This window comes from Ammodytes marinus, assembly GCF_949987685.1.
Source record: "Ammodytes marinus genome assembly, chromosome: 4".
Lineage (NCBI taxonomy): Eukaryota > Metazoa > Chordata > Actinopteri > Uranoscopiformes > Ammodytidae > Ammodytes > Ammodytes marinus.
The window spans coordinates 4,668,162-4,682,106 of NC_137233.1; the positions used below are offsets into that span (position 1 = coordinate 4,668,162).

Below are 13,945 nucleotides of genomic sequence, written 5' to 3' on the forward strand. Positions count from 1 at the left end.
TTGACCTCCCCTGTGTAGTGCCCCAGGCTGGTCCCAGCCTCTTAGCGCATTCCATCCAATGGCAGAAGATACATTAAATGAGGGGAGGAAACTACACTAGGTGCAGGTGTAACTTGAGAAGGGCCGTTGCTAAGTAGTTGCTATGGGTGCAGGCAGAGTTCTCAAAAGTTGTCTGACCTTGTAAACCAAGTGATGAGCCGATTATTTACTAAGACTGTCTATACTCCCTGTATGCATGGTGTTCATAGTGTGCACTTAGTATGACTAATGGCTCACAGCTCAATAATGTGAAGTTAATGTTAACATACTTAAGTGTGCTAAATAAAGTATAAGTGTAAAAAGCATAAGAGTATAACATTGAAACTATTTCACAGTGATCAGCAAACGGGAGACTGTGTAGTAAGTCCCGTCAGTTAAACAAAGTGATGCAGTTTTTTAAAGCCATGGTTAAATCTGCAGGATAAGAGCTTAAAAAATAAAAGGAAAAAAAGAAATCGCAAACGGTTTAAATGTGATGTGTTCAGGTCGGCTCAGTAAAATGATAGTTAGGCAAAGGTCCATAAAAGGTTATCATGGTGTATTCTAATGTAACATCAAGAAAAAACAAATTTTGAGTTTTTGTTGAAATACTTGTTTTTCCAGCAATATAAAATTGGTAGTTAATATAGAATTATGACCTGTTTAATGTCTTGAGCTCTGATCATCTTGTAAGCAATTTAAGCGATAATAGCCTCCACCAGATCTCTTAACAAAATAACAAAATAGTATCAATAAAGATTTGGATTGTGGAGTCTCTATAATGGTATCAATAAAAATAAGGATCCCCCTCCCTACATACAGTGTACCTGGGCAATAGCTTTAACAGGCTAACACGGTGGACTGAAATAATTTTATGGCACACGATAATTTATCGTTAATCTTAATCTGACCGTAAAAGAAGAAGTTCAATTTTGTTAACACGTTTGTGTGTGTAAGTACATTCAGTTTGAGTCTGAGCTAAAATTAGTTTTCTGAGCCCCCCAAAACCAGGCCAGATGCCTGTTATAAAGAGGCTCTTTCACGATACTGCAGCAGGACCAAGCGCTTGGCTGTTTGCGATGTCATGATATGTAGGCTTATATGAATGATTGTTGGTTTTATGTGTTCAGGATGTGACTACACATCAATAAACTATTCAATTGACCATGAATTTGATTTCACAAATATCGAAAAAATTATTTCTTCAAAAACTGAAAATTATAACTTTGTAGGGAAATGGTAGGTAGCATTACAATAGTAGTAAACTACTTGCCAAATGACGGTGACTTGTAAAAAAAATAAAAATAAAAATGTATAGCCTAAAAACTGAGCCCTGAGTACATGTATAAGAAGAAAATGTGTAGGATTGATGTTAGCAGATGTAGCTTGAGATACAGCAGTAATTACTTAGAATTCCTCATGGGGGCAACTTAACCTACAATTGGCATACCCCATAATGGCACTGGTTCGGGACCACAAGTGGGTGCTGGTCTATTGCACATTTCGTGCTCGGGAATGTAAATGTAGAGTGAGTGCTGCACATTGACGGTGCAGCTGCAGGTAATGTCCCTGAAGAGAGAGCAGTCGAAATCGGCCATCAGTGTCTTCAATCCGGCTTTGTACGGGACAAACGGGAACTTGACAACAAGTTTGGTGTTTGGCTTCATATCTGCAATCCTGTGGGGAACACAAAGAGTAAGGATTATTAAACAAATAAACATTTCTTAATGGAATAGTTATGTTGTGCTATCGAGATAATGGCAGGGCAATACTGCTTTTAAATTACTTACATTTTGACATTTTTGGTTGCTTATCAGACCAAGTAAAATTATTATTAAAAAAATTGAATGAAGAAAAGTCTTATGTGACACATTTAAAATAAAAAACGGATTTGAATCTAAACCACGGCAACTGCAAGTAATAGGTGTTGAATTGAGCTGAATTAGAAACACATATAGAAAAGTTTTGAAAAGCTCTTTTTATTCAATATTTTTTATCATTTTGGCGCTGGTGATTTTCCTCTGGCGTTGGATAAAACCTCTTTTTTGGGGCCACAGAAATATAATTATTATTATTTGTTTATTTTTTCAGTTGTTGAAGACATAGACACAAACGAGCATACATTTAGAGTGTATAGAAAAGATGAAGAAAAAAATAATACTAATAAGAACTTTAAAATAAGAAAAATTATTAATAATTTAAGGGGGGAAAAAAGATTAACATTTATTTTATACATTTTCTAAATAATCAGCTACAGACTGATACAAACACACACTCACTGAATTTCAATGGGGTGCCTCCACAGTCCGCTGCCAGAGAGCGTCAGTGTGCACTTCTGTAGTGTCTCTTGGACCGGGTTTGTGAAAACCAGTTGTCCCATTGTCTCCTGGTTAACTCTGGCCACACCAGACACCTGCAACACACACATTTTATTTTGACAGATTATTCATCATAAAATAAAATAAAACATTGCTTTTAAGTTTTCATTTGCCCTTTTTTATCTGTTTTTCTCCATTGCAACACAGATACATTGGAAGATTTAAAACTCCAAAAAGATTGCTTTATTTGCACAAATTCCCCTATTTTTATCTGTTGTTCTCTATTCTCTTAATGCATGGGTGTGCTGTTGTTTCAGTGAGTTTACAAAGTTTGTTTTTAAAGGTGAAGTCAGTGATTCTGGAGAACGCTTGTTGAGAAAATCACTCTTTATGTCAAAATCAGTGAATATCTCCTCACAATCTGCTCCCTGTCTGCACTGCGTGTGCTGAATGAAAATATGGTGTTCATACACAGCCTAGGCTCTGTAAACAGTATGTAAACAGTTATGTAAACAAATAGCCCACCGTAGCTAGCAACAATTAATTTAATTTAATTCAATGCAGTATTGCTACTATTTTGTACATTTTGAGTTTAGGTTTTTCCACAGTTTGACTATGAGAAGAGACACTGGCAGATAGATAGACAGACAGACAGACAGACAGACAGACAGAAAGACAGATTTTCCACTGACCGAGACAGAGATGGGCGGGTCTAGCAGCACGATGTCATCCTCAGCCAGGTATGTTCCATTTGGAATGCAGTTATCCATGACGACTGCAGAGACCTTCATGCTGTCGCTAAGCAACATCGCTTTACTGTACGCCGAAAATGGGACCACTATGGGGACAGACACATCTAGAGAGGAGGGGACAGGCATTGGTTAGTTAGATAGATAGATAGATAGATAGATAGATAGATAGATAGATAGATAGATAGATAGATAGATGGATGGATGGATGGACGGATGGATGGATGGACGGACGGACGGACGGACAGACAGACAGACATACGGACAAAGATGTGGACAATATACTATTCACACTATACTACTATGTTTCTTTGAATACTTTGAGGTAACGATGAAATGTAAACATCCGCTAGATAGACAGACAGACAGACGGAGAGACAGACAGATAGATAGATGGATGGAAGAGTGTCACCTTTCCCAAACGGCAGCATCTTCTCCAGCCTCTCGTACTGTATGTTCTGAAAGGGCCGACCGTTGTAGGTCATGGCCTGGACGCTGATGCCGATGAACACGGGTCTGTTACCTATGGAAGATTTTATTGGACATTATTATCTGTAAAAGCAAAACATTTTTGTAAAAGCATATAATACAATTCACAAGTGTGTGTATCAAGATTCACACGAATTTCAATATCCACAAACATGTATTTTTTTCGACTTGCAAATATTTATTTATTCTGAAATTACTAGAATAATCGTATTTACGCATTTACGGATCCATTTTCTACATGTGAAAGAGGGTTTTTGCATATTTGTGATTTACCTCTCATCTGGCTGTTCAGAACCAGCTTCAGCTTCACATCCTTACCGTTCCTCGGTTTGGACACCTGCAGCACAACACAATTTAGTTTGAGTTTTCTTAAAAGATTTTCTATTTATTTATTTTTTTCCCCCTTTATTTGACATTTTGATGATAGATAGATAGATAGATAGATAGATAGATAGATAGATAGATAGATAGACAAGTAGATGGATGGATGGATGTTTGGATATAGATAGATAGACAGACAAACAGACACTTTATTTATCCAGAGGTATAGTAATACAAAATACAGTAGCTACAGTAAATAATGGTAACTTCTTCGACACTGTGACATACAGTACCTCTTTAAATCGTAGTTTCAGTTGAGGGTCGTCTGGTGTTGGTTCCTTCCCTCCATTCTCATCTGTCTTCTTCCCTCCATCCTTAACTGCCTCATCGTCATCCTCATCCGTGTCTCCACTGCCGTCGGCTTCGGAGTAATCTCTGTTCCGGGCGTGATCAAACACAGACCTCTCCTTCCATGTTCCTGTAATATTAGTAAACAGAAGAAAAAAAATTCAGATAATTTTTTTTGGCATTTTATATGATTTATTGACAGTGTGGAGAGACAGAGTTAAAACTGGGCATGACATGCAGAGAACGACCCGGGCCGGATTCTAACCCGTGGTCTGCTGTGAAGAGGACTGAGCCTCTACACCACGAGCACTCCCCTGTAATATTAGTACATTTAAAGCGTCTGTTAACCTGGTCTAAAAAAGTAAAAATCGATATATGATACCAAAGTTGGGTGTCTCAATCAAAAATATAATTGAAAATAAATGTTCATAAATATTATAAAACAAAGTCCACTAAGATAGCCTTTTTTTTTACTGTTTAGGTAGAGAACTGCTGTGATTGGTCATGAGTTCCAGAGCTTAGTAGCCTAGTCCTACCAGACCATCGTACTTCATTTAATTTGCCCAGTGCCACTCTGGATCTGCCCATCAATCGCAGAACGTTTGGTCGAGACGTACAGTATGTCATGCGCCGGCTTCTGAGCCATTTCCTCTGTTCGCTGACTGGACCGTCAAAAATCTGTCTGGGGAAAACCCGCGAATATACAGCAGAACCAGACTGACTACTGAAGGGAAATTAAAATTGAGCGGAAGTACGTAGGCGGGCGGTGCCAGGTTAAGAGCATAGCCCACCTCATCTAAACCGAATTTCTGTAAAGTTTATCAAACTTAAATGACAATATCTTTAATTTGGTTTGACAAATGAGGCTAACTCTTTTCAGCTGCTCACTATCATGCAACTACCCCCCCACTTCGTAAGTGGGTGGCACTTACGAAGTGCGAAGGATTATGTGTATTTAGGTTTACAGAGGCTTTAAATAAAAATGGTATTGGAGATGCTATTATAGGCATGGCAAGTAGTTTATTATACAGGATACTCATTTGTGTGTGTGTGTGTGTGTGTGTGTGTGTGTGTGTGTGTGTGACTGTGACCTCACCCTCTCTGTATTTGTAGGTGTTTGTAAGGTCCGACCTCATCAAAGAGCCGACCGCCTTGGTGGAAATGTTCTGACCGACTGTATTCGTATTGGACAAGATCTTAGTTTGTGAACCGTCTTTGTTGACCTGACAGGACACACACACAAACAAACACATACGCACAATGGTTATGGGCACTGTCATTGATATGTTTTTCTTCTAACGTACATTTTTTGATTAGTTGACTAATCCTGTCAGCTCTACAAAACTCGCTGTATTTCTCAGTATGGCAGCGTTTACAAACTCTCCCGCCCCCTCCCCCCGACACTGGTGCAGGAACTCAGAAAAATCCCAAGAAGAGCCCAAGAAATGTTTCAGTTGTTGATTATACGGCTAAGAAAAAACTTGGATGTACAGCAGAAGGTACCATTTCACCTCTGTCTCTCTAGACAGTCTAATAATGCATTAAAATGCAGAAAAAAAATCATTTCTAACATGTCCCTAAATGTCATGTTGATGAGATTGTGCTCAGCCTCTGTTCACTCACCAGCCAGACGACATGGTCAGCATTGACCTCGGCGAACACAAACGGGTTGTCATACGTCAGATCCACGTTTCCATTCAGAATGGCTTTGACGGAGGCCGGACCGAGGCAGAACACACCTATGGGAGGAGAGGCAAGAAAATCATGGAATGGACTTTGTTGTTTTTTGGGATATTATAGTTCTAATTAAGTTTTTTTTTAAACTGTGACTGTCGCTGATTTATCAAAGTTACTCTCATTTGGTGCCATTCAGTATTCAGTAGTTATATTTAGTTATAAATTAAAGGTGCAGTGTGTAGAATTGCTTGGCATTTTTATAGGTTATTAAAGTGGGGAAGGACATGCGTCACAGTTAAAGGTGGAGTCAGCGATTTTTGAGAATGCATGTTGTCAAAATCACTTTTTTTTCAAAACCGGTGAATACCTCCTTACGATCCACTACCCTTCTCTACTGTTTGTGTGCTGAAAACAGTGTTAATACACCGCCTATGCTCTCTAAACTGGTATGTAAACAAAAGGTATGTTGACAAGGCGATGGGGCACCATAGCTAGCAACATGCCAGTTCACAGAGCCTGGGCTGTGTATTAACACCAATTTTAATTAGAGCACACAGTACGGGCAGGTATCGGATCGTGAACAAAATTTGACAAATGTCTCCAGAAGCCCTTCTGCATCTTTATAGTGTCTGTAGATAAACCAGAGAGTCTGTACCGTTGCTCTTCTCCTGAGGTGTTGGATCCAGAACTTGCCAACCATCATAACTGCCGTCTGCTGCCAGGTCTGGACGCTTCATCCACGCCTCCACCCAGACGTGGAAGTTCCTGAACACAACAAGAAAGTCAGTAACATTTATTTACTGTATTTATCGAGACACATGCGCTAGTAATGCTAAATTTGTTAGTGCATCAATGGCATTTCACATTTATATTAGCATTAAGCTGTGTACAGCTATCAGTTTAGCTTTATATGAACCAAGTTTACACCGGTTAGCATTTGGGTAAAGCACCATCAGCACAGCAGACTTAGTGCCGGTTAGCACCAGAATAAAGCCCCAGAGGAGAGAAGGCTCCTCTGGGCGGGCGGTGGCGAAAATGTCACGATTTGATCACACGGCGCGGCGGATTGCAGTGTGTTTGCACCTTAAGAAATGTTTCAGTTGTTGATTCTACTGCTAAGAGAAAACCTGGACGTACAGCAGCAGTTATCAAAGTTAAAGTGTCTCACCAAATACTGTCCTCTGGTTCTTTCACTAGGACTGGGACTCCTTTGTTGTCGTAGTACTTTTCAATGGTCAGATTCTTGTTGGTGTCGTGGGCTGAGTTGAAGTTTGTGACGGTGCGACACGGGATGCCCAGTAGGCGTAACACTGAAACCAACAGAAATCAAAGAATGACATTTTTATATAGTTTTTATTAATGCCTTTGTCATGGGTAATAGGGTTGCTGAACGGGACCCGGGATTTTGGGTGGGACATTTTTCGTTAATAGTGGCCTTTACTAATAAAAGATACTCTCGCCATCATGGCCTTTTCAGACGGGAGGCTTTTGACGTGTCTGGTTATATATTTTCAATGACATGCGAGTGGAGAGAGAGATGCACCGCCGTTCTACAGACTGAGCGACAAGCAGCCGCACTACCTCTAGTCTAGAGTCAGAGATGAAACAACTGGAGCATCGCTGTTCGCCCCGTTCCACCAAACACATTCAAATGTGCTGTAAGCGGAATGGTTCTTCTAGCTAACTTCCTGTCAGTTACTGCAGTTAGCAGTCCCCTCGCTCGTCCCTTCTTCTTTTCCTTCTTTTATCCCGGGATTTGAAAAGGGTCAATTCCGTGAATTTTCAGCAACCCTAATGGGTACGCTCACCCAGGAACAACAACCGGTATAGTTAAAAAACACTACTGCTTTTGTCCAAAGGAGGGTGCTATAATCAACACGATTGGAAAGTTCTTTGGAGTACATTTAAAAGTGTGGCAGAGTGAGATGTTACCGTACCTGAGCACATCACTGCAGCAAACACCCAGCACTGCCCATACTTCACCGGATGACAGCCACTCTGGAGCCATTTAGTAAGGATCGCATGACTTCCATTCCAGTGAGTGGGGGGCACCCCATTGTCGTAGGGTTCTTCCCATTTACCCGCTATCACACCTCGGTCATCATAACTGTTTATCTGGGGAAGGGACAAAAGAGAGAGGAATTCTCAAAGATTCAGTAAGTGATATGGTCCTTTTAGCTAACTTTTTTTTAGGGAGGGGACTGCTAAGTTAGCAGTCCCCTCCCTAAAAAAAATGTCGCCCTAATACTCTACCGTACATGTCTCTCTGTGTACAGAAAGTCATATCTGTCATCAATAACCGTCTACATTCACACCCTTCAGTGCCAGTATAGGAGACTCCTTCAAATCTATCTATGTATGTATCTATGTATGTATGTATGTATGTATGTATGTATGTATGTATGTATGTATGTATGTATGTATGTATGTATGTATGTATGTATGTATGTATGTATGTATGTATGTATGTATGTATGTATGTATGTATGTATGTATGTATGTATGTATGTATGTATGTATGTATGTATGTATGTATGTATCTATCTATCTATCTATCTATCTATCTATCTATCTATCTATCTATCTATCTATCTATCTATCTATCTATCTATCTATCTATCTATCTATCTATCTATCTATCTATCTATCTATCTAATCTATCTATCTATCTATCTAAGTTTCCCTCTAATCTTGGCACATATAAATTACTTTTACAGTCACTGGCACCAGCCCATCGATGGTGCATTGTATCGTCGCTGGATTTTGGCTCACCACAGTCCGAAATGGTCCGTCTAAATGTATTGTTTTATTGTGAGGCTTACAAACACATGTAGCATGTCTCTCTGTCTCTCTCTCTCTCTGTATAAATAAAGTGAGTGTGTTACCATGGCGCTGACCACTCTGCTGACGTAGACCACGTTACAGCGAGCGGAGTCGTCATCAGCCGGGTCCGCCAAGTGTTTCAGGTTCAGGTCCAGAAGCTTCAGGCAGATCTTTGTCATGTCTTCCTCAAACTGATGGAGAGATTAGTTAAAATGTATTCTAGATTTGTCTCATTGTATGTGTGTAGTCATTCTTTGTTGTTGCCGCCATGAAATCCATGAAATTTAGGCTATGAAATGTATGAATTAGTATCCTGTGACATAGTAACCAAGTAAGTACTGTCTGTGAAAATGTAATAAATATGTGAATTATAAATTTAATTTTTTTAAAAAAAAACTGATGGAAAGATAACAAATGTTTTAATTTAAATTTGTGGCAATAGTATCTGCAAATGGTTAATCTGAAACATACAGCGCTGGAAAAAGATTAAGAGACCACTCCAAATGTTCACTGTCTCTCGTTTTGCTATTCATATGCATATGTTTGAGTAGAATGAACATTTTGGTTTTATAATATAAACTACTGACAACATTTCTACCAAACCCCTCCCCCCCCCAAAATATTGTCATTAAGAGCATTTCCATTAAGTAATGTAGAGATGAAGTTTTAAGAAAAATCCAAACTGGTTTCTTTTCCAGATTTTTACCAGAGCTGTATTATACTAGAAACATCATCAAAGGAAAAATAATAAATGTTTCAGAAATATTTAAAAGGTTCTTGTTGCACCTTTTAATTGGTTAAAGTTCTTTTTTGTTAGTTCATTTACTTTGTTTTGTTTATTTATTCACCAAAAAACAAAATGTTAAATTATTATTAGTGGCAAATGTATCAGCAAAACTGAGACATATTATATTTGAGAATCCATAATGTGACTTTGTCTTAATTTCGAACATGTAAGTAACAAAAACTAAGTTAAAATAGTAGTAGATGAATAAATAAAAACAAAACGCCCAAAAAAACGACACACTTTCCACATGTTCGAAAAGGAAGTAGGAGGAAGTAAAAAAACGTATCTAGTCCTACCCCTTAACAAAGTCAAAACTCTAAATAACTGCCATGAAGATTTTAATTTAAAGTAACTGCTCACTACTGGATACTTCATGTTGAAGGTATGTAAAAAAAAATATGTTTCCTGTGTATTTACTGTTTCCTGTGAATTTATGTTTACAACTTCAAGTACCAAATATAAAAGCTTCAACATGTGGAATGGCTGACTTGAATACATAAAAATGTGGTTCTGTGTGTGTGCGCATGCGTGTGTGCATGCGTGCACGTGTGTGTACCTGTCCATAGTCCCACAGTTTAGGGGAGATATAGTTTCCACTTCCTTTGTAGACAATTCCTTGTTCGTTCATCACGTACTCCTGCCTCTGGTCCTCATCATCCAGAAACACTGCGTCATCTAGAGGGGTTCAGATACCAACAACTATTAACTTAACACATAGATAGATAGATAGATAGATAGATAGATAGATAGATAGATAGATAGATAGATAGATAGATAGATAGATAGATAGATAGATAGATAGATAGATAGATAGATAGATAGATAGATAGATAGATAGATAGATAGATAGATAGATAGATAGAACACACACACACAAACCTACCAGGACACCAGGGGTTGAATAGCAATGTCAGAGTTGCCAGATGCCTGTCATGGTCCCCGTGTTTCACCATCAGGTTCCACTTCCCTATGGGGGTCTCAGGCGGGGGGAGGATGGCCAGCTTTAGGATGCCCTCGGCTGGGGAGGAGCTGCTGTTGTGCGCTACCCTCCACACCGCCTTGGCTGTGGGTAAACTGACACTCTCTGGCAAATAGAAGTCTGACAACGTCCCACGGTCTTCAGATGCATGTTTTCCTATAGAATGAATGAGAGTCTTTATTTCGAATTATTACATTTTTGTATAAACTAATAAGAAAAGGAAAACTACGTGAATTAAAAAAACATTCATTTGCTGTATTGGTATATTGCACTTACTATCTACAAATCACTTTAAAAAAGGTCTAAACCAAGAAAAGTTTAAGCTATAGTGCGAAACTTCTGTCGCCCCAAGGTGGAATTCTGAGTAATTACAACGACTGTCGGCTCATCTACATGAGGTAAGCATTAAGTGATCGTGCATGGATCTTATACCTTCTGCTGTCCGTCCAGGTTTTTTCTTAGCAGTAGAATAAACAGTATATCCTTTGTATGATGTTTTATGCATTTGCCTGTGTGAAGTACTTTGTGATTCCCTTGTCTTGAAACCACGCCCCCCCCCCTTTGGACAAAAGTGGTCGTGTTTTTACTACGCCCGCTGTTGTTCCTGGGTGAGCGTCCCCATGAAAAAGGCATTAAGAAAGACCATATAAAAATAACATTCTTTGCCACTGATGGTCTTGTTTGCTGTTACATGCAATTTACGATCATCAGAGGAAAAATTTGACAGTTTCAGAAATATCCAAAAGTTCGTCGTAGCACCTTGATAACAATGAATAAACAAAATACTAACCTGTACGTGCGGTGAACATGAGTGGCTCTCCATTCAAAGCTCGATTCAGTGTTAGTGTCACGGTGAAGGCCTGGCCGCGCCTCACGATCAGCTGGCGCTCTGAGATCTCACTGGTTCTGTGTTCTGTGTTGTTGATCTTTGGGTGGAAGTCCACGTCCTGAAAGACTGAAACACAAAGACACACAAAGGTGAACAGGTTAATGGAAATATCTTAATAAGAAATGTTAAGAGTTCATCAGCACTTTTAGTTTTTCTCAGGAATCAGGATCGTAGGTTTATTGACCCGTAATCAAGTGATAAGTGCATTACAAAGTGTTGCAAACAAGGCTTTTTCTCTGCCTCCGTATAGAACGGTGCCACCTCAGTGATGTTGAAAACAACATACCTCGCTAACCTATTAAATACCCATTAATCTCACTTCGTAACAACACATCTGTCATTCTGATAAAGCCTAACTGGGATAATTTCATCTAACATATATTTATGTTTTTCAACATTTACTTGTATTGTAGTAGGCAGCATCTCCTAAAATATTGCATTAACACAACTATGCAGAAGTGAATGCTTTAGCTGCGGCTGCTCCCTTTGTGTCTGCAGTGGTTAAGATGGTTCCCTCAGACAGGCCTCTATTACAGCGTGGTTTCAGCAAATCACTCACTCCTCCGCGCTCCACACCCCCAGGTATTGCAATTGTTTGACATTCTGGGGCTTTGTCTAATTAATAAATAGAAAATACTTAACTTGCTGTTCATTATGAACCAAAATACAATAATTAAAATACTTAATCATCAACATTCACATTTCTCACTCTCTACAGATTCAATTGTTCTTGACATCCCATGCACTTTTTTTTCCACAATGTATTTATTGACATTTTGTCTTTTTTATAACACACACAACACCTGCACCATCACAACAAGGATGCAAACCAAAAAAAAAAAAGGTTAATTAATCTCCGCTTGTCCTTTGCTATGTCACCCCATGCACTTTTATTATTACGTATAATAATTGTTTTATATGTATATTATGTTATGTATTTCTTAGTTGTTAAAATAAAATACTTAGTTAACACTTTAATTCTGACTTCAATTATGACCTCACTGACACCAAATATAATGTACAACAGTAAGACAAATTTCCTTTCTAAAAAAATCCTCTAGTGTACTTACTCGATCTTTCCCAGCGCCGTGGCATCGATCGGTAACACATCTTAGCAGAATGGTCTTCCTCAGAGTATCAGTTGTAAAGACGGAGATGAGCTATCTTTAAGGAGGTTGGGTCCTGTATTTATTCTAAAACATTTTCCAAGCCCAACCCCACAAAAAAGTAGGTGTGCAACCTGAATTGTTGACCATTTCTTGGGAATTTAATTAAATGGTTCTGTGCCAAGGCTATTATGTTTTGCAGACACCATAACCTGTTTTCAACAGTGTGCGCATGTGTGTGGGTGTCTGTCAGTTTGAATTTATACATGTTAATGACTAATATCCACCCAGTATTATAATTGCATTTCACAATATACTACTATTCTACTACTTGGAATACCCCGAGGTAATGATGAAATGGATGCTAGATGGATAGAGAGAAGAGAGAGAGAGAGAGATGGTGCAATTAAAGGTGGAGATATGCAGTATTATGAAGTACGCTCAATACACAACCTAGGCCCTGTAAACTGGTACGTGAACAAATTATATGTAAACAGAGTCTAGTCTGTGTTTTAAAACCAGATTTTTTTTTGCAGCGCACGCACAGTACGGACAGGTAGCGGATCATGAAGAGATATTCACTGATTTTGTACAAAAAGGGATTTTGACAACAAGCATTCTCCAGAATCACTGACAGTGTTCAATAACTGCACCTGCACAGTGGTGATACACACTGATAGTTATTGATCACTGTGATGTTTGCAGGTGCTTCCTCAGCCCAAACATTGTTAGCATGACATTTAATTGAAACTCAGACATGGCAGTTGAAGTGGTACATGAGCTAAACTGGTTTGTACCGGACTGATAAGGAAACAAACACATAAATTAACAGGGAGTGTCTTAGATGTCAAAGTATCTATGTAATGTAGTGCCAAAATACAATTAAATTTTAATAAGGGTTATAAAAAATATACAGAGCAGAAACTCATCTCCGTGGGAGTTTTGACTTTTTTAATGAACATTGCCACACAATCTCCCTTTGTGTTGATATGTTGGTCAAACCTGTTAGAAAAAAACCAGCAGCAGCCTGTTTGCAAACCCAGCTTCTACAGAGACATTATCATACATTGGAGTTGTGTTTGGTCAAAAATTCTCTCTCTTTTTCCAATTTATTTTTCCCGAGGTACAATCCACACAAATGTTCCCCCTAAACGTAACAATGGATAACTTTGTGAGTGCCAAACAGGTACATGTTCCTATTCAGTGAAAGCTAAATACTGTTACAGTTTGTTTTATAGGTAAAAGTATGTGCCTGTGGCTAAGCAGGTAGAGCAGTCATCCACTGGAGTGCAGGGTCGGTGGTTCGATCCCCCGCCTCCCCGTCATATGTCGGGGTGTCCCTGGGCAAAGAGACACTGAACCCTAAATATCTCCTGACAGTTAGCTTGCACCCTGCCTGGCAGCTGCTGCTGCTATCGGTGTATGAATGTGTGTGTGAATT

At 39.0% G+C, this 13,945-nt stretch overlaps 1 protein-coding gene across 1 annotated transcript; it reads right to left on the bottom strand.

Moving 5' to 3' along the window:
• Positions 1-669: 669 nt before the first annotated feature.
• On the bottom strand, positions 670-12,636 carry LOC307249880 (protein-glutamine gamma-glutamyltransferase E-like). Its single transcript, XM_080026767.1, has 16 exons — positions 12,469-12,636; positions 11,300-11,464; positions 10,414-10,665; positions 10,087-10,205; positions 8,806-8,934; positions 7,858-8,035; positions 7,089-7,230; positions 6,576-6,685; positions 5,867-5,982; positions 5,340-5,466; positions 4,189-4,373; positions 3,848-3,911; positions 3,498-3,608; positions 3,029-3,192; positions 2,298-2,431; positions 670-1,695 (listed from the first exon to the last, which is right to left on the bottom strand). Exons 1-16 carry the CDS (start codon positions 12,506-12,508, stop codon positions 1,449-1,451), a joined length of 2,283 nt encoding a protein of 760 aa, XP_079882893.1. The 5' UTR covers positions 12,509-12,636; the 3' UTR covers positions 670-1,448.
• Positions 12,637-13,945: the final 1,309 nt, after the last annotated feature.